The sequence below is a fragment of the Notechis scutatus genome, chromosome 3, assembly GCF_049901735.1.
Source record: "Notechis scutatus isolate UNSWTSFEM ecotype Mainland chromosome 3, rNotScu1.2, whole genome shotgun sequence".
Taxonomy (NCBI): domain Eukaryota; kingdom Metazoa; phylum Chordata; class Lepidosauria; order Squamata; family Elapidae; genus Notechis; species Notechis scutatus.
Window position 1 is genome coordinate 113,047,767 of NC_142011.1, and position 21,668 is coordinate 113,069,434.

General features: G+C 42.0%; 2 protein-coding genes across 3 annotated transcripts in view; one reads left to right on the forward strand and one right to left on the reverse strand.

Annotated features, from left to right (window-relative positions):
• The window catches only part of LOC113421446 (5'-AMP-activated protein kinase subunit beta-2), a 92,628-nt gene that overhangs the window by 34,484 nt on the left and 36,476 nt on the right, over nt 1–21,668 (forward strand). The gene's annotated exons all lie outside the window — the stretch shown is intronic.
• LOC113421460 (small ribosomal subunit protein uS13) lies at nt 3,509–6,454 on the reverse strand. The gene is given in 4 exon segments (XM_026681846.2): nt 3,509–3,791; nt 3,794–3,898; nt 3,901–3,964; nt 6,332–6,454. Coding segments are annotated over 4 exon segments (537 nt in total). The 3' UTR covers nt 3,509–3,546.

Below are 21,668 nucleotides of genomic sequence, written 5' to 3' on the forward strand. Positions count from 1 at the left end.
TCAATGGACACTGAGGAGGCTCTCCCAGTGATGGGAGAGGTAACCATATGCTGGATCAGAGGGATGGGAGGAGAAGGAGATCTCCAAGGGCTAAAAACACTAGAAACCCAATCCATTTCCAGTGAGAGAAGATACTGCCAAACCAGTTGAAGTCAACTGCCCCAGTCCAAGTCTGTACTGGGATGTGGGAAGTTTTCCCCACCCTTGTAGCAATCTCCTCCCTAACTTTTTCTGGACCATCTCTCTGTAAACAACAATTTGTGAGATAAAATTTTCAACACATACCTCCTTCTGTTGCTGACAAAAAGTGTAAAGCAAGTCTATACTGACATTTATATAGCTGTTTTAAACTAAACTGCCATTTAGCCATTAAAGTTAAAACAGTAGCAGTTTCATTAGCTATTATTTCAAGCACAAGTTGTAACCTTATAAGTCTATTAACCACACATACACATGCTCCATACTAATGGCTAGGCAATTGCACATAGGCAAACTTTCCACATATCCCATATAAGCCATCTGTAGCATGCCAGTTAAGAATTTAATTACCCACATCCGTCCATAACCCACCCAGTCTAGGTGCATTTTCAAATGAGTTACTAGGTTTTGTCAGGTTAATTCCAAACTGAAAGGTTACATTAAGCAAAGAAAAGACCTTTGTTTGTAATGTATGGTTTTTTCAGATTAATCATTCCATTATATTCTCCCCCTATTAGTTCTACCCATAAGAAAATTATAACCATTGCATCAAATCGAAACCTCCTATATCTTCAGGAATTACGATAGCACTATCTCCTAAAACTACTGTGTCCAAGACAGGTTGATCAGGTTAAGTGCCCCAATTTTTACACATTTAGTCTACCCACTGTTCTACTATTACTATATCACAAGTTCTTCACAAGTGCATGCTGGTCCACAACCACAACAATGTTAACAACAACAACATTCAATGATACAGGTCTTCCGGTTTGAGCTTCTTCGGTGACAGACCGAAGCCTCATCTCTCCGAGGCTTCGATCTGTGCTCGCCGCTGGAGCGCCCTGAGCCGGCTGGTTTCAGGGCTAAGCCACCCCATAGAGGTGGTGAAGAGGGGGGAGACTGCCTGCAGGGTTGAAGAGAGCCGCATCTCTCCTCCCCAGCTGGCCATTACTCCCTTTCCCGAAGGCAGTTGTAGCGGTAGTCAGAAATGGCCACCACAAAGAAGAATTCAACCGGAAAAGAATGTGCAGGAGGAAGATAAGAAGAGAAAGTTTTGGTTGACCAGGTCAAACAGCAAAAGCAACAAATAAGGTACCCTGGAATTTAAACTTAACAACATTGTTCCCAAAGAAGATTTTGAAGCTGCGAAGGAGAGAGAGAAGGAAAGGATTAGGTTTTTTTTCTTCCCTTCCTTATGCTGACAGCTAAGAGACTTAAGCAAGAAACTGAAAAAAAATCCACTTTGACATTAATAGGCATCTAAGCTGAAAATAAAAGTCAAAGGGATAATAAAGATTTCTGGACATTTAAAAGTTTTTAAAAACTGGAAAGGAGAAAAAAAAGAATAGAAGGGCAGGATCTGGAAAAATGGAGGAGACTGCCTGGAATTAAGGAATGGAACTGTAATTAAAAGGAACTTACAGTGAAATTTTAACAAGATTCCTCAAAGATACATTTTAATGGAAACTTGGTAACAAAATAATAGAACCCCAGGAAGAGAAAGTGGAAAAAAGAAGCAAGTAGAAACAGCCTTGGATTATTTGGATTACTTGGTGATTTTTGGTTTTTGCATCTAGATGACTAAAATTAACCGGGTGGTTGTTTAAAAGTTTTTAAAATGGTATCACTCTTAGAAGAACTGAAAATGAAACTTTAAAAATGGAAAGAAGATGCACAAGAAGGGAGAAATTCTTTTGGTTTCGTGTTTCAATTCTTAGAAATGGAGATCTGGAACTATGAGAAGCAACAAGAAACGCTTGCAGAACAAGAAGATTGGGACAAAGAAGAAGCCATCTTTAATGATCAAATAATTTTAAGTGGGAGGAAAAAAGAAAAGGGGGAAAAGAGAGTGAAAGGTTTAAGATTAGAAAAAACAACCAAAAAGAAGAAGAACAATTTGAAAGATAAGTATAATATTAGAAAGCAACAGAAGAGGGGATTACAGATGAGAGAGTTAGAAGTAGAGAGATGAGGGGGTAAAAAGGGGAGGGAGAAGAAGAGGGGGAAGAAGGCAAGGAAAATAAGTTGTAAAAGACAGAAACAAGAAATGGAGAAACAGGGAAAAGATATAAGGATTGTAACCATAAGTTTGTTTAGAGATAATGGGTGAAAATTTAATTGTAAAAGGGATTCTGCAAGGGTACATAAGATAGCTTTGTTATATTACAAATAGAAATAACTTTAGAAAATATGATGATGGATAAAATATTTATTGTAATGCAGTGGGATGTTTGTTAATAAATAAATGAATTAAAATGATTGAGAGAATTAAAAAGGGAACATTTTTAATTATTAGTAATGATTTATAAAAATATAAGTGAGAAATATGGAAAGAAAAGAATTAACTATGGAAAGTTTATAAGTGTTCCCAAGGAAGTATGATATTCAATTGAAAAGAAATGTTAAAGATGTTAAGATTTTAATGCATATTAATGATAGAATTGAATTGGAATGGAATGTGTTTTATTTACATATATATATAATAATTTTTTTTAAGAATATAGTGTCTATTTTAAGAATGTACCAAGCAGAATTCGATTGGAAGTTATGTGTTATATTGAATGCTATAATCTTAAAGCTATACATTGAAGCTTAAATAAGAGTTTGAATGGATAAAATTAAAGGATATAAAGGTGTCATACTTTAACTACAGGGAAAAATTTGCTTAATAAGAAAAGATAATGTGAAATTGAAACAGGACAGACAAAAGTATAAATATAATGATTTGAATTGAGATAATTAAAACAAAGTTGAGAAAATTAAAAGGGGAAAAATTATGTAGAAAATATAAAACGGTAATAAGATATGGAATAGAATATAAAATGAGCATGAAATTGAGTTTTGTGTCTGTATGAAGAAGTGATAAACTGGGACCATGCTATTTTCAAAAAAGATGTTTTATTTGTATTTTGTTTTTGTGAAAACCCAAATAAATTTTTCAAAAAAAAACCATTCAATGATACAGTTACAATCACAGAACCAACACATCCTGTAGGGTGCAAAGTTCCACAGCTTCACTTAGGATCTTCAGATGGAATAACATAGGCCACCATTCAGGCAGGAAAAATCAAAAAGTTGTACTCCTGCAATGAGAAAAAGAAATCACAAACAAAACCCATTCATACCACCATGACCACATTAGTTTTTGATAATGTTTATTCTCAGCTGGTCTTCTCCAGGAACCACTTTCCACTCTTTAAGTTCATCAACTGGTCCTTTTACATGCTTGTAGTGGGTCCGCCCTTTGTCTTTGTTCGGACTGCTGTTTCAGTGGTAAGCAGAACTTGGCAGGACCTGACCCAGGCTTGGCTAAGTTTTTCCTCACATCAGCTTTTTATCAGGATCCAATCACCAGGCTGGAATTTTCTCTGGGATCTTGGAGACGCCCACAGTTCTGCTGTGGTTCCCAGTAGTCTTGGTGTGCTGGCCACGGACACGGAGGCCCTGGAAGTGGTGCTGGCCCTGATGGGCCCTGATCTTCAGGCACTCCAAATCCTTGCACAGCTTGTTGTCCAGCCCATTGGGCAAGACCTGCCTATACTTGCCATCCTTGCAGTCCTTCTGCCTGTTGAGGAACCAGTCAGGGATCTTGTGGTGGTGACCCACTCGACCTCATCTTCTGTGAGCTCCCCAGCTTGCTTGGTCAGGTCGATGTCTGCTTTCTGCAGCACCATGTGAGCATAGCGTCTGCCCATCCCTTGATGGCGAAGGCGATCTTGCGCCACCCATCAATGTTGGTGTTCAGGACATGCAGGATGTGCTGGAACTTATGGACAGCAAATTTGGGAGGTAGGGTTTGAGCTAGTAGTCCTTTGTTTCTGAGGTAAGATAAGAAGAGAGGACAAGTATACAGTTCTTTACAAAATATATATATCTTTACTTTCGTATTGTGGAATTTCCCAATGTGGTAATTCAAACATTTAATAAGGTAAAGTGTCCCTTTTTGGACAGGTTCGAATTCTGAGCAAGGCCAAGGGTAAACATTTGGTCCATAGCATAGTTGAATTTGCATTCCATGGAATGTGACATTCCCACTGAATTCCCACACTCCATGATTGATTGAAGTACTTTTGCAGAAAAATGAGTTGCTGTCTATAGTTTCTACTATCCCATATCTAGGTATTATTTGTTCCAGTATAATTTTGGTGATTACTGCTGTAGCGGCTCTCATGGTTGGATAAGCCTCAACCCATCCAGTCAAGTGATCCACTATCATCAATAAATAATTAAATCTACCCACTTGAGGGAGTTCAATAAAATCAATTTGAATGCATTGAAATGGTCTCACGCTAAATGTTTCCCTCCCTTTTCTTTACTAACTCTTTTACATACTATACAAGTCACATATTTATTTAGATACTGTATTCATAAGTTTCCAAAACAAATCACATCATACCTTAGTCCCCCAATGAGAACCCTGATGATGTAGTACTTCCAAAATCAATATTTACCTTCCATCAGGCAATAGCCATTTCCATTCTCCAATTTCTATTGCTCCCACTTTCTCTAACTCCTTCTCATAACATTAAACATTCCTCCTACCATTGCCATCCAAATCAACACAAGTCTGTGCAGACCAACTTAACTTTCTAGCTAGCTAGACCAAAGGTCCGTCTTTTCCTTCTATTACTTTCATGCAACTATCCCAACACAATAATGTTCAAGACCCAATCCTCCCTATAAGACTCCTTTTAACCTTGACAGATAGGATCTAGCATTTTAGACAAAAATGCCACTGGCTGTCTTTTTCCTTCCCACTTCTGTGTTAAAATCCTCAAAAGCCATTCCCTTATACATGTAACGCTAGGCTTTTGGTTTTGCGTACAAGTCTTTATTCAACCTACAATATCCAGGCAATGCTAGAAATTTTCTCTCTCTTTTTACATATTGTAATCTCTTACTCATCTCTGTAACAATTCCTAAAAGGACAACAACTTTTGTTGCTAACAAACAAACAGTGAATGCCATAGGATGAAGCATCTTGACTCCTAAGCATCCATAAGGCACACAGACATAAAAGAGGGTGGTAAGAAGAACTTCAAAAATAAAACAAACAATCTAAATGAGGTATTTTGAGTCAATGTTCTAAAATATATTTGAGTCAAACTTTAGTGTCAAATCTCTGCTTTGAGCAAAATATGGATTAAGAGCATATACAGAGTGTGCCTGGTTTGACTTTTGATTCCCTTGCTGAGCTCAGCTTAGCTCCATTGTAACTGGGAGCTGAGCCAGCTGCAAAGATACAGTTTCTAGGCAAACTGCCAGCCCTAGCCATCTAAGGTTATTTTGTTTGCAGAAGCGCTGAGAAAAATCATGATCTCAAAAACTTCCAGGAGAAAAAAATCAAATCAAATCAAAATTGTATTCAGATCAGCAGAGCTTTCTATATGCATATGAAACAGATGCAAAACAGTGAAAGGCAAAGCTGCAGAAGCAGGTTGCCCCGCCTTTCTCAGGCAAAAGCTCAATGTTTCAACTAAGCAGAAAAAAATGGTTAAAGCAAATCAATCATTATTTACAATTATTTTCTGGGAGCTTTTTCACAAGCCAATGAGCTCCATTTTCTAAATAATTTTGTGTGCTGTTATTAGAGGGTCTCATCCTCCAGGTTTGGAAATGATTACACACAGACACATTCACACACACATTTCCAGGCCTGGGGAGGTTTTGTCCCTTTAAATCTCCACTTTTTCTTTATTTAGCAACCTGTAGCTTGTTCTCAGAGCAGTGGGATAATGCTTAGGGTGTTCAGGGTAGGCAGAATTGGAGCCTACCAGCAAATGACCAGATCAAAGTCACTGGATAAAATTTTCCAGGAGTGCTCTAGACTTTGCCTCTGGTCCCAGCTGGTTTCTTCCATTTGCCATAGTGAAGGCCACTGAACTTCAAGGAGTTCCGCTTGTGAGGAGCTGAACACAGCCATCTCGATGAACGATGCCTTCGAGCTCCACGTTCGGGCGCCAGAAAATGTATGGTCCCAGAAATTTCCTTGAACCACCAGCTTCTAGGAATCGCAGTGGTCTCCACTTATTGGCAGCTTCGGTTCCTGGTGGTCACTGTGCTCCTAATAGCAGGAGAACACCATTGATTCTGTTGGCAGGGTTTGCCAAAGGATTGATTCTTTGGGTCTCACTCCACTCCAGTTCTCAGCCTTCATGGCCTCTGCTATGGCCGCTTCTGCTTCCAAAGGGTAACAGCAGATTTCTTCCTGCATGGGTCCAGTGGCCCCTTCACCAGTCTCTGGTTCTTGTTCCATCTTCCCTGGGTCTTTATGCTCCCGATGCGTGTAGAGAGCATTTCTAAGCTCAGGACCCTGTGCAGCGGTACCATGTAAGCACAAACTGTTGTAATTTTCTTTGTTAGGGGATTCAGGCTAATGTCAGTGTTTCAACCAAACTCTCCATTTTAATTCAGCACTCAGAGATAAAGTCCATCCAAGTAAGAATTTATTAGAGAAGTCATATTGGCATATCTGGGAAAACCCGAATCTGAATTCCCGTATTTCCCCTGCTATATTAAACTCACACCCAGCCCCCTTACTGATGACCCTCAAGTCACACTTTCCAATCCACTTCCATTCTGAACTCCCGCCAAGTTGGGTCCAATCCACGACTCGGCCTTGGGGTCTGGTGAAAGAATGTTGTGGCTATCCTCCTTTCTTTACTTTCATTCCCATGGTTACCCTTCTGGCAGCCCCAAATCTGAAGAAAGATGGATGGGGGCTGACACATTCTCTATCACTTTTGCCATTTGTTTGGAATAAATTGCCTTAATCATGTTTATGAACTTCTCACCAAAGTCCATACAATCTAGCTGTTGTATCATAATTTGCCAATTTACATTGTCAAATGCTTTCTGTGCGTCTAAAATGATCAGCACCATTTGTTTTTCAGAGTGAAAACTGACTAACCTATTTATCAAGCATAGTTGATAAAGTTGCATGGAGTCCCCCTGTAGAGTAATCTCTGATCGGGGGTGGGGGTTCAATTTACTGCTAAATTCTGGAGGGAATTCATGAGAGCCATTAGGTACTCACAGGGGCTTAGCTCAGCATTTCATGCGAGTACTAATGGGGCCACAGATAGGATTAACACCATGGTAGAGCAATACTTAAGGTGTTATGTAAATTAACAATCAGACTGGGCAGAGGTGTTTTCATTTGCTGAGGTAGCATATAACAACACAGTGCACAGTAGTACCAATCTGTCCTCTTTCCAAGTGACCAGCGGTGTAGAGTTTGTTCCCATGCCTAAGCTCCTTAGAGAGCCACCCTCCTCCATGTCGCTAACAGAGTGGATGGAGTCACTGAAAAAAACATTGGAAAATACCTACCAGGCCCTGAGTGAAGCAGCAGAAGCCTATAAAAAGGCTGACAAACATGGATCTCCTCAACCAGAATGTAGGGTGGGAAACAAGGTGTACTTGTCCACAAAGTACCTGAAATTAAAATTGGCCTCAAAAAAGCTTGGTCCTAAATATATGGGCCATTTCTATTATTAAAGTGATTAACCCAGTTAAAGTATAACCTCAGCTTCCTAGGTTACTAGGGAAAATACATCCGGTATTCCACAGTAGTCTATTGAAACTGGTGGTAAATTCACAAATTGGACCAGTGGATTGGGCTCCCCCCAAACTGTTGGTGATTGAGGTTCAAACGCACTTTGAAATAAAAAGGATCCTGGACTCGAGGGTACAGGGGGGGCAATTGGAATATTTGATACATTGGAAGGGATATCCCCTCTCTGAAGCAACCTGGGTTAAAAGTTGGAAGGTAAATGCAGATAGGTTGATAAAACAATTCCATGACAAGTACCCTCAGAAGCCAAAGGGACTTCCCGGTGGGGGAAGGGGAGATTAGTGGCATGAGTGATTGTCTTTATGCTTTATGTCTTGCAAGAACGTTCCTCCAGTTTGGGGGGCATCCTGTCAAGCTTGAATTTAGTTTGGTGATGGAATCGTATGAATTCATTTTGACACACTTGAGAAATGGAGTGGGGGGAGAACTGAGGTGGTTGAAGCTCCAGTCAAAACAGCATAGCTGGGCAATGAATCAGCTGCATTCCAACTGCTGCTCGGCCAGAGGAAGGAGGAGTGAAGTTGCCAGGAAACTATTTCATCTCCTGGTTGGACAATGTGACATATTGTTTTGGAAAAATGAGAAAATTCTAGCTATAGTGACGTGGAAGCCTGGGAAATTTTCAGTACTGGCTTTCATCAGTTCGTGCCAAGATGTGTAATTAAATAAAATGGTTCTTTGAGAAATTGCAATGCCTCTGAGTTTGTTTTATGATAATTGCATTACTTGGAACGTGACAACAATATTTTAAGATAGATGTGAAGAACAGAATATGGGACATATGAATAAGAATTAAGTATTTAAAAAGGGAAAATTAGAGATTGAACGATGATACTGTTAAATATACTTAAATAATAGTATGATCAGCAGTGAAATAATAAAGTCAAATAGTGAGCATAACAAAATAATGACAGAATATATTTTAATATAATTTATATTGTGATTGGTATCAGAATTGAATATTGAAACATTGAATAATAAAATAATGAAGGATGACATTTTAATAGAAATTTGATAGATGTGAAGAATTAAATTAGGGAAATATGAATATGAATTAAAGTATTAAAGCAAGTGAAAGTTGTAATGGATTAGAATAGAGAAAGAAATAAGAGAAAAAGGGAATAACAGTATACACATTTTTATATTATATTATATTATATTATTATATTAAATATAAATGTAACAACAAGAGGGAGGTTCAGAAATTGAATGGTGGTAGTATCAGGTATGTTTAAACAATATGAAATAATGAAATATTATAATCTACTATAAATGTGTACTATTATTAGAAATATATAAGCTAGATAAGTGTAATAATCATGAGTAATCATATTATTTTTATTTGTACCAATATGTATTGCACCCAGGTGTCACACTGTTCACGTATTGATATGTATATGTTATATAAAACTTGACAAAAAAGGAGTCACTTTACTTTATTTAAGAGTCTTCCTTATTTTCACAATAGAGTCTCCAGTAATCACAAAGTAGATAGTTATAGGACAGTGAGTATCACCACAGTCCTCCAAATGAATTTTGTTTATTTCTCTTATCAGAAATTTTTCTAAACTTGTAGAAGTATGGTATATCCCATTCACTAGTAGATGGCACCCTCAGCTTAGGTTTCAAATCTGATAAATTGATTGATCCAAATTTACTTTAATTTATGGAAGCAAAGTCAGTTATTCAAATAGATTCAAATAGGTAGTTCCAGCATTTTATAATGCCTTTCCAAAACAATGCCCACCCGGTTTAAAAATTCAATTTTCTATTTTTTAAAAGGTCTTCACCTTTTCTCCCCTTAGTTCCTTTCTTTCAGGTCTAGGATTTTTCTCTCTATGGTTGTTCGCTGCTTTAAGAAATAGTTCTAAGAGTCTCTTTTCCTGGATTTTCCTCTTTCTTTTTTTTCTTTAAAGTTTGGGTCTAAATTTAAAAAAAATCTTCTCACTCAGCTCCAGTTACTGTTTATCTACATCACTCCTGCACATTTCTTTGTTACCTCAGCTGTCCCAGCTTTATGGCAGCCATGATGGCTGCTCTTCTCCTCATCATGGATGAGAGGGAAGAAACCCTGGGTCAGTCAGGAGAGTTGGTGCTTTCCACGACCTACAGGGCACCCCTCTTCACAGGGTGGCTATAGCTCCTTTCTGAGTCCTCCAATGGGAACAACTCAGCGTGGGAGCACAGAGACCCGCTCCTCACATCCGATCTCACCACAACTTCATCCGGAAGTCCTCCCTGGCCTTCATTGCTGTACATATAGCACAGCTTTTTACATAGCTCTCAATGTCCTTCCTCATTTCCAGTTACCAAAACTGCCTCCTAGCTAGGTGCCACATTGTTAAAAACCCAAAGTGGCCAGCTTGCTTGGTGTCATGACTTCTCTGTAGGACTTGGACCCAGAGAGTTCTGGGGATGTACAATTTGGGACCCTTCTATGCTAACCCCTCCCTGAGAATCAGTTGTTTGTTATACCCAACCTGTAACTCGGCCTTGAGCTTCTGGGTTAATTCACCATTATGTTTGGTCTACCTGGAGCGGGGTGAGTCAGTGGTCAGGGTGGTGTTGGGTCAACGCCCAAATTGGCGCCGCTTTGGTTTCTGCTCAGCAATGCTGCACTTCCCACAATGTTTCAGCTCGAGATCCAGTGCTATAGCCATCCGATACCATTCATGGATCCGATTGAGACTCTCTGGTAAAAATAGACTTGGAGCAGCTCTCAGTCTAGACTTTCCTTGAAGTAGTAGTTTCAGGATTCCAGCAGTTACCCAATTAAATCATTAGTCTCAAGCCAAATTCCCAAAATGTCAAAGGATTTATTGGAAGTCAACATGTCAGCATGACCCGGGCACAGCCAACTCTGAGACACGTAATTCTCCTTAGAGCTGCGAGGAGCATCCAGATAGTGGGTGGTGCTTCAGTCTTCTGCTCTTGTAGGCTGAGCTAATTCTTGAGGAACGCTCCTCCCTCCGTCACGTGCCTCCATTGGAGCGTTCCCCCCAGTTTATGCTCAGCCTCTAGCAGAGTAGGCAGTGTTTGTTTTTTCTCCTCTCTTGGCCGCTTCAAGACTGCAGTATTTGGATTGTTTTCTCCTCTCAGGTTGTATTTAAGTTTTCGTTAATTCCTTAGCCCTGCGCAGTAGTTGTTGGGGATCCTAAATTCCCCTGGGAGCCTTTAGCCCCGGGGGGGCCAGGGAGAAGGCTAGCCAGTTTTCCAGGCTACCTCCCCCATCCTTTCTCCATTGCCTTCTGCTGGTTTTTCTCTGTTTATTTTTATTGCCTGCTTCGTTCCGCTCCGTTTCCCCCCCCCCCACCCGAACGCCGTTTTCCTTCTCTGTCCGAAGGTTGCAGGCTCTCCTTGCCTGCCTTCCCCCTGGGGACCTTTGCCTTGCCCTGGAGAGCTGTTTTCTCGCCGCTGCTGGAGCCTGTAAGCCCACGTAGCAGGCGGACACCATTTTTAGCGCCGCCTCATGGCCAGGCGCCATTTTGAATTACCCTTATCTTTCAGATCGCTGCAGCATGCTCAGAATCAGGCAGCAGGACCGGCTGGCCTGCTCAGATTGCTATTATAGACATTTTGCCTGGTTTTTTCGTTGGAGGCCAGTTTCTCTGCCTCCCTTGTTGGCTTCTTCCGCGGCCTGCCTTAGCTGGCGCGGTTTGACTCCCACCACTCCCACCCAGTGCTGCCTGGGAAGGTAGTCTGGTTAGGTCCTGCTTTTGCCTTAGGGCCCGTGGCGTTCCTTGGTTGTTTGGACCAGCTTCCTCTTCCTCTCATCACCTTTGGACAGAGAGTTTTTTCTAAAGAATCATTTATAACAGATATAAGACTAGAGGAATTTAAAAGACAGAGGAAGCTCTCATAGATATATATCAACAACAACAATAATAATACTAAGAACAAGAATAATATATACATACATACATACATATACATATACATATACATATACATATATTAGATGCATATATAATTAAACAAATAAATATATAAATAAGCGGGGGGGGCGTATAAGATTTCCAAGGGCACCCGGCCTTGTTGTAGGTCAACCCCTAGGCGCGCCAACTGCCACTTATTGGTCCTTTTTTCTTACTCAATTATCAAAAAATGGCAGAAGGCAATCCCTCCACTGGCTCTTCCTTGAAGGCCAAATCAAAGACCCACTATCTGCGCAGGCAGACTAAGGAGCCCTCCAAAGCTTCCCAGAGGGACGCCTTAAGACGCCATAAGGCGCTGGAAAAAGAGATCGATAAACGCACCAGGCAGGCAGGCTCAGTGCCTCCCATACTACCTCCTTCTACCTCTTCTCAACCCCCGCCTCCTGTAGCTCATTCCTCCCTATCCAGGCGCAGCTCGCCCTCTCAGGGTCACCAGGCTCCTGCAACACCGGCCAGACGAGTTCCAGAGGCTACCTTCACACCCACGGCCGCTGGCCTACGCCAGGAAGAACCTCTCATCCAGGTGGCTCCGGAGCAACTGAGATCCTGGATGGAGCAGGCTATCCGCCAAGGGATTGCGGAAGGGCTCCAACAGATGGGCAGGCCTGGTCTACCACCACTGGCCACCGAATCCGAGTCTCATTCAGTAAGATCACTCCCACTCAGATCGGAACCGCCACAGGATCAGGTACCCCATCAGGGGGAGGGTTCCCCCTCAGTCAGGGAGGAGGAGGAGGAGGCGGTAGGGGAACTAGATCCTTACAGGGAGGAGGAGGAGGACTTTGATTTGGGGTCCCTTCAATATAACGAACCCCCTTACGACATAGAACCATCAGAGGCAGAGATGTCAGAGGACGAGGGCCTCGCTCCCGACCAACCCGCCTTTGTGGGGCTTTTTAAGCCCCAACTATTCAAATCCCTCCTGTTCAAGGCCAGAAACATTTCGGGCCTAAAGACTCAGATCCCCTCTGACCCCCCTCTTCCCACCCCGGAAGGTCCAGAGGATTCCATTTTTCAGCAGCCTGTCGTTGAAGCCGAGGTCATACCAACCCCCCCATCTTCCTTGACCTGGTGTCCAAGCAACTTGCCTCCTCGGCGGCCCCTCCCGCCCCCTCAGCTCATGATAAAAGATTCTTCAATTCAGACCCAGAGCTTTCCAACCTATTGGGCACTCCGGAGGTTGATGAGCCCATAGTGGGCCTGGCCTCTTCCTCCTCCCTCAGCGACCCCCTAGAGGCCCTAAGACCGGAGGAGAAACGATCGGAGCTGGCTTTACGCCATGCCCACCAGTCAGACGCTTGGGCAATCAGGTCGGCCACGGCCGCCTCATTCTTCATCAGGTCATCCATTCGCTGGCTTCGCCGGCTTAAGCAACATGTCCCAGCCTCCAATGTCCGAGCCCATCAGGACATAGCCAAGATTACGGCCGCGGCCGAGTTCTCGGCCGATGCTACCTACCACTCGGTCAAATTCTCCACCCGTGCCATCTCCTCCCATGTCTCTGTCCGTCGTCTGCTCTGGCTAAAACACTGGCAGGCAGACCTCAAGAACAAGGTTAAATTGGCTTCCGCTCCCCTCGTGGGAACCAAATTGTTTGGACCATCTCTGGATCCCCTTTTAGTAGAAGGAAGGAACAAGAAAAAATTCCTTCCATCCCTCACCCGCAAGTCAGAGCCAAGATCCCTGCAGACCTTTCGGAGAGCGCCCTTTCGCCCCTATTTCCAAGCCCCCTTTCCTCCCAGGTACCAGAGGGCCCCTCCCTTTGGCTCGGGTCAGACTCAGGACAGGACCGACTCCTCTGACAGGCATAGGAGGGGCGGGGGCTTCAAAAGGCCCTTTCGGGGCGCGGGCAACAGGCCGTTCCGGCAATCCAGATAAGCCACCTGATTCGATTCCGATTGGCGGGCGTTTCAAGACCTTCGCCAACCAGTGGGACTCCTCAACCTCCGACGCCTGGGTCAGGGACACTATCAGGTTTGGCCTTGCCCTCGAATTGCAGTCTCCTCCCCCTGATTTTTTCTTGCCATGCTCCCTATCCAAGGACTACACCAAGCGCAGCCTCATGGACTCAGCAATTCAGCACCTACTTGATATACAGGCCATTCAACCCGTTCCTCTGTCTCAGAGAGGACAGGGTTTTTACTCCCACTTATTTGTGGTACCCAAACACTCAGGGGGATGGAGACCAATTTTGGATTTAAAGCAGCTTAACCGCCATCTCGTATACCGCAAGTTCAAAATGAACACGCTGCAATCCATCCTACTGGGGTTAGGCAAGGAGACTGGTTGTCATCCATTGACCTCTCCGAAGCATATCTACACATCCCAATCCGACCCTCCCATTACAAATTCCTCCGTTTCTGCTACAATAACCTTCACTTCCAATATGTGGCTCTCCCATTCGGGTTGGCCTCAGCACCCAGAACTTTCACCAAGCTTCTGGCCGCTTTAGCTGCACACCTCAGAACCGTCCCGGTGCGCCTCCACTGCTACTTGGACGATATTCTCATCCTTTCCACTTCCAGGGATCAGGCAATGAGGGATACCCAGACTACCCTATCCTCCCTCCAGGATCACGGGTTCCTCATCAATTGGAAGAAAAGTCAATTATCCCCCTCCACCAGGATAACCCACCTGGGGACGGTGATCAACACTGTCAGGGGAAAGGTGTTTTTATCTGAGGAGAGAATCCTCAGTATCCAAAAATCTGTAACAAGTATCAGACGCCTTAAGAGGGTCTCCCTTCTGGAACTTTCCCAGTTACTGGGAAAAATGATATCTTGTCTTTCCATTATTCCCTGGGCCCGTTTCCACTCCAGATGCCTCCAGTGGTTCCTGCTTCCGTTCCAAAGATCCGGATCAAGCAACTCAAAGCGCAAGGTCCGGGTTTCAACAAGGGTGCTCACCTCCCTCCTTTGGTGGAGCAGAGCGTCTATCAACAAGGGCTGCCCCCTCAGGGAGCCCCCAAGAGTCACCGTCACCACAGACGCCAGTCTGTCCGGATGGGGCGCTCATCTCCAGTCCCTTACAGCACAGGGCAGATGGTCAGCGACGGAGAAACTATGCAACATAAACTGGTTGGAGCTTCGAGCCGTCCATCTGGCCCTCCGCAGTTTCCTCCCCCAGGTAGGCGGCTGCCACGTTCTCATCCTCACTGACAACATCACGGCCAAAGCCCATATCAACAAGCAGGGGGGCACTCAATCATTCCGCCTAATGAGGGAGGCCGAGCGCCTCTGTCGGTGGGCGGAGTCTCACCTACTTTCTCTCAGGGCGGACCACATCTCGGGCACCTCCAACACCCGAGCAGACTGGTTGAGCAGGTCCACCATAGACCAGTTGGAGTGGCGCCTCCACCCAGCTCTATTCAGGGAGGCGACATCCATCTTCGGGCCACCAGTGGTAGACCTGTTTGCCTCCCCCCTCAATACCCACCTTCCAAGGTTCTTTTCAAGATTCCCATCCCCAGGGGCGGAGGACCACAACACTCTCCGGTGTCCATGGCCCCCGGGCCTCCTTTATGCCTTCCCTCCTCTGGCGCTGGTGCCCATAGTCCTTCAGAAGGTCCTACAAGAGAGAGCGGAACTGATTCTGGTAGCACCTTATTGGCCCCGTCGCCCTTGGTTCGCAGACCTCCGCAGCCTATCAGTAGCCACCCCCGGAGGATCCCAGCAGAAAAAATCTCCCTGTCCCAAGGTCCCCTCCTCCACCCGAACCCCCAGTGGCTTCAACTAGCCGTCTGGAGGTTGAGCAGGAACGTTTGAAGAGGGAAAACCTCTCAAACAAAGTCATCGATACCATTTTAGCAGCCAGGCGACCCTCAACTACAAGGATTTACGACGCCACCTGGACCATTTTTCGTAAATGGTGTGTCAAGCTTCTTATTGACCCAACTAACCCCTCCATTGCCCAAGTGCTTGATTTCCTTCAGGAGGGTCTCAGTAAAGGGCTGTCCCCCAACACGTTAAGACGGCAGGTAGCCGCCTTGTCTACAGTCATCTCCGGTGGAGAAGGCAGTTCCCTCTCTCACCATCCCTGTATTCGAGCCTTTCTGAAGGGGGCCACAAATTTGCGTCCCCCGGCCCTTCACGGATACCCGACCTGGGACCTCAACAGGGTCCTTACCTCCCTCCACAAAGCCACCTTTCGAACCCTTAAGAGAGGTTTCGCTTCAGTTTCTATCCTACAAAGTAGTTTTCCTAGTAGCGATCACGTCAGCCCGTAGGATTTCAGAGATCACTGCTCTGTCTGTTAGGAAAGACCTTTGCGTCTTCCACCCCGACCGAGTGGTCCTCTGGCTTGACCCCTCCAAGATTAATTCGGTCTTCCATAGGGCTCAAGAATTTATACTCCCCAACTTTTGCCCCAGGCCAACTCATGAAAGGGAGAGACTCTGGCACACTCTGGACGTCAGACGTGCCTTGCGGATTTACATTAAACGTACTGAGACCTTCCGCAAGTCTGAGGCCCTGTTTGTATCGTTCCAACCAAAATCACAGGGGCTCAAAGCTCCTCCAACCACCATAGGTCGTTGGATAAGGGCGGCCATCGCCAAGGCATATCAGGCTCAGGCCCTCCAGGTGCCCAGGGGTATCACGGCTCACTCCACCAGGAGCGTGACTACGTCAGCTGCCTGGGCTACCCAGGCCCCAATAATCGACATTTGCCGGGCAGCGACATGGGCCTCCCCGTCACCCTTTATTAGGCATTACAGAATTGACAGATACACCTCAGCTGAGGCTTCCTTCGGTAGGAGGGTTCTCCAGAGGGTTCTCAGGGAACCCGAGGGGACTGCAGACCAGACGGCGCCCCTCCCGTAGGACAGGCCCAGCTTTGGTATGTCCCACTATCTGGATGCTCCGAGCAGCTCTAAGGAGAATGGGCGTTGGTTCTTACCTGACACGCCATTTCTCTTCGAGCTGCGAGGAGCATCCAGCCCCTCCCTTTTTCTTTCACCGTCTGGTGGGGTCTTGTTTCGGCCAATGAACCTTTAAGTCTAGTCAGATGAGAACACGGATTCCTGTTTCCTCTCGTTCTCGCATAAACTGGGGGAACGCTCCAATGGAGGCACGTGACGGAGGGAGGAGCGTTCCTCAAGAATTAGCTCAGCCTACAAGAGCAGAAGACTGAAGCACCACCCACTATTTGGATGCTCCTCGCAGCTCGAAGAGAAATGGCGTGTCAGGTAAGAACCAATGCCCATTCACTGTCACCCTTGACCCTGCTTTTCCCCCCACCCCTCTGGGTGTATCATAATTCATATTCTCCAACAAAACACGTCCATAGCCAAGAGTCATCAATCATGCTCTCCAATTAGATTTTTGCACGGCAGAAGCTTCAGTCTCTGAAGAAAATATGAATGGAATGTACTTTCAATTCCACACTGCTGCCTGCTCTTTGAAACTACCTCCCCTCTTTCTGTTGGCAACTATAAAACATGTATAGAAAATGTTTTATGAGTTGACAGTAGACCAGTAGCTACTCCAGCCACTGCCTCAGCTTGCAAGCAACTCTGTGGAACTCCTGAATGAATTCTTTCATCAGTCAGTCTTTCTGCTTCAGGTCCTGAATCTCTGCCTCAGCCTGCAGGGCTTGGGACTCAGCAAACCCAGGAACTCGGGTGCATTCTGATCCTGCATTCTGATCTTTATATATATATATAAAGTTTTTATTTTTTACAGCAAACATACAAACAAGACATAAAAACATAAAACCATCTTTCAATTATATACATAAAGTGTGTCAGTTGGTTACAATCTTTTGTGCTATCCTTTTTTTTTTGCCATTACTCACAAGTTGCATAAATTCTCACCTTATCAATCTAACATGTGCTTATGTATTATCAATCATTAATCATTCGACTAAACTATTTTTCCATCATTCTATGCGAGATGTTCTAAATTTCATTATAATTTAATCTTATACATTCATCCAATGGTTACATATTTTATATTGTATTCTATATCAATCTATTAACTTTTTATTGTAAAGCTTCCTAATCTATTTCTTTACCATGTCTTTTTATCTAACCATTGATAAAATAAATCCCATATCATATGAAATTGTTTGTCTTCTTGTTCTCTGATTTCAAATGTCAATTTACTCATTTCAGCACAGTCCATGATTTTCTTAATAATTTCCTCCTGCATAGGTATTTTTTCATTTTTCCAATTCTTAGCAATACAATTTTAGCTGCTGTTAAAACATTTACAATCAAATATTTTAATTCTTTGCTGTATATTTCCGGTATAATTCCCAATAAAAACATCTCAGGGTTAAAGCTTATGTGTTGTTTTATCATTTTTTCCAAAAATGTGTGGATTATAGTCCAGTATCTTTTTGCATCCGAGCATGTCCACCACATATAGTAATATGAACCAGGTATCTGATGACATTTCCAACATTTATCTGATTTATTCTTGAACATTCTCGCAATTCTCGTCAGGGGTAAGTGCCACCTGTAAAACATCTTATACAAATTTTCTTTATATGCAGTTGACATTGTTATTTTATAATTTGAGACCACAGTTTTTGCCATTTATCTAGGTCAATCCCATATCCAAAATTTTTCCCCCAAGCAATCGTTTCTTTAACTTGTTCTTCCTCTAATTTAAACTCCAGCAAATGTCCATAAAGTTTTTTAATTACTATTTCATTAGTAACTGTCAAAATTTTATCTAAGTCAGTCAACTTATCATAGATACCTTCTGTTTTAATATCTTTATCAAATCTAGATTGTATTTGCAAATATGAAAACCAAATCATTTTTATACCTTGTTCTTCCAACGCTTGCATAGATTTAAGTTCACCCTTTTCATTCAATATCTCACCATATTTAACTGTTTGTTCCTTTTTATATATTATTGGATAAAAAAAAGCTTCAATAGTAGATAACCATAGTGGAATTTTTAGATAATATTGCTTTTTTTCTCTTCTCCCAGTTTAAAAACAATGCTTCTCTAATATAATGTCTTCTAAAATACCCCTGTGTTTTAGTTCCCTTATACCACAGGAAGGCATGCCACCCTAACAGCAAGTCATGTCCTTCTAAATTCAAAAGTCTAGTATTCCTTAGTGTTATCCATTCCTTTACCCACATCAAACTGGTAATATAATTCCCAATTGGGCAAAACAAATCCTCCTCTTATTCTTGCATCTTGTAACAGTTTAAGTTTTATTCTCGCTTTCTTCCCCTGCCAAATGTATTTTAGCACTATTTTATTTAGATCTTCAAAAAATTCTTTTTCCTGGTCTAATTGGAATTGTCTGGAATAAATATAAGATTCTAGGCAATACATTAATCTTAATTGTAGATATTCTCCCAATCAATGATAATTGTAAATTTTCCCATTTTGTCAAATCTGTCGCAATCTGTTGTTTGAGTTTAAAATAATTGTCCTCCTTAAGTGTGCTACATCTTGGTATTATGTGTATCCCTGAATACTTAATCTTATTTGTGACCTGGATCCCCAAAACTTCTTCCAATTCTTTCTTTCATCTTGCTAATATGTTCTTTGTTAAAATCTTTGTTTTATCTTTATTTTCAGACCTGCTACTTTCCCATATTCTTCTATCTTTTCTATCAGTTTAGGTGCTGACTCCAATGGATCCTCTAATATGAATACCAGGTCATCTGCAAAAGCTTGCAATTTATACTTTTCTTTTTTTAATTTTCATTCCTTTTATTTCTTTTTCTTCTCTGATGTTCCTATTCAGCACTTCCAGTGTTAACACAAACAACAGAGGCGACAGTGGACAGCCTTGTCTAGTCCCTTTTCTTATATCTATAAAGTCTGTTAGCTCTCCATTTATCATAACCTTTGCAGTTTGTTTACAATATATTGTTTCTATGGCTTGGGTAAATTTTTTGCCAAAGCCCATTTGTTCCAATTGTAGCAGCATAAAATGCCAATTCACATTATCAAAGGCTTTTTGTGCATCTAAAAACATCAAAGCCATTTGTTTTTCGGGATGTGTCTCATAGTATTCCAGTGTGTCTAAAATTATTCTCATATTGTCTTTAATTTGTCTCTTCGGCAGAAATCCATTTTGATCAGAATGAATAAAATTGTTTAAGTATCTTTTCAGTCTTTCTGCCAGAATTGAAGCAAAAATTTTATAATCTGAGTTTAATAGGGATATAGGTCTGTAATTTTTAACTTGCTGTGGGTCTGTGTCCTCCTTCAGTACAAGTGTAATATGTGCTTCTGACCATGTTTTGGGTATTCTCTTCCTTGTCATAACTTCATTCATAACTTCTAATAAGTGGAGATTCAATGTTTCCTGAAATGTCTTGTAAAATTCCGCTGGCAAACCATCCGGACCTTTCCCAATATTTTGCTTTTTTAAAGTTTCTGTTAATTCCATCATTGTTATTTTACTTTCTAACATTATTTCAATATCTTTGGGTATCTGGGGCAGATTTGCTTCCTGTAGGTACTATTGAATTCTTTCTTCCTGAACATTCTCTTGATGGTACAATTTTCCATAATAATCTTGAATAATTTTTTTCTTCTCTGCATTTCCATAGCATACGTGTCCTTGTTCGTTTATCAATTGATTTATCCCTCTTGAGTCTCTTTCCTTTCTCAATTTATATGCTAGCCATCTGCCTGGTTTATTTGCATCTACAAAATAGTTCTTTGCATTTTTAATTTTTTGTGCTATTTCCTCTTTTTCCATTAGCCCCATTTTATGTTTAGTTATGTCCATTTTAATTTTAATGTCTTTCTTTGTGGAAATTTCTGTAGCTCTTTTTCTAGCCTCTTGTAGTCATTTCCAATGTTTTAAAAGTTTTTCTCTATTTTATGTTTTGTGTAGTCCATTATCAAGCCTCTTGTATAAGCCTTCGTCGTGTCCCAGAGGTTCTGTAATGATGTATCGTCTTTTGTGTTTTCTTTAAAAAAGAAAGTCAATTCTCTCTCAATTTTCTGTTTAAAATCTTTTTCCTTTAATATTGTATTATTTAGAGTCCATCTAGATCTTCTTTTTTGTCCTTTCCATACAACTGTTATTGGATTATGATCTGCCCAGGTACTTGTTTCTATTTCAATGTCTTGTATGTTAGAGAGCAATTCTGTTGACATCCATATCATATCTATTCTGGACCATGATGCATGTCTATTTGAAGTATATTGTATAAAGTATATTGTTTATTTTCTGCATCTCTCTCTCCATGCATCTTTTAGGTTTATCTCATCTACCATTCGAAAGAAGGATTTTGGCAATGTCTTTCTAGTTTTCTTTGCTGCTTTCTGTGTTTTATAATCCAATTTGTCATTTATTATTCCATTAAGATCTCCCATCAGACACTTATTAGCATAGTCCAGTTCAATTATTTTCATATGTAATTTCCTGTAAAAATCTTCTTGATTATCATTTGGAGCATAGATTGCTATTAAAAGTGTCTTTAGATTATTGTCCATTATCTCCACCATCAAAATCCTTCCATCATCATCTGTATATATTTGTTCCGCAGGGATTGTGTCTCTAATGTATAATACCACTCCTCTCTTTTTACAGTGTCAACGCTGTAAATAATTTCCCTAATTTTTGTTGTTTCAATAAGTGTTTGTATTGTTTTTTAATATGTACTTCTTATCAGCAGATTATATCAAATTTTAATTTCTCTAATTTATGAAATATTTTTCTTCTTTTAGTAAGTGAATTCAGTCCATTTATATTAATTGTAATCAGTTTTCTCTCATCCATTTTAGATTTTATAAGAAGGATTTGTTGCTCTAGTACAGGGGTCCCCAACCGCCGGTCCACGGACCGGTACCGGTCCGCGGAACAAGTCTTACCGGGCCGCTGGTTGCTGGACGCCGCCATCTTTTTTTGGTAAAAAAGTGCTTCCGGTGAGCTTTTCTGGGTAGAAAGCTCACCGGAAGCACTTTTTCGTCAAAAAGATGGCGTAGCGCTTCGGTGAGCTTTTCCGGGTAGAAAGCCATTTCTACCCG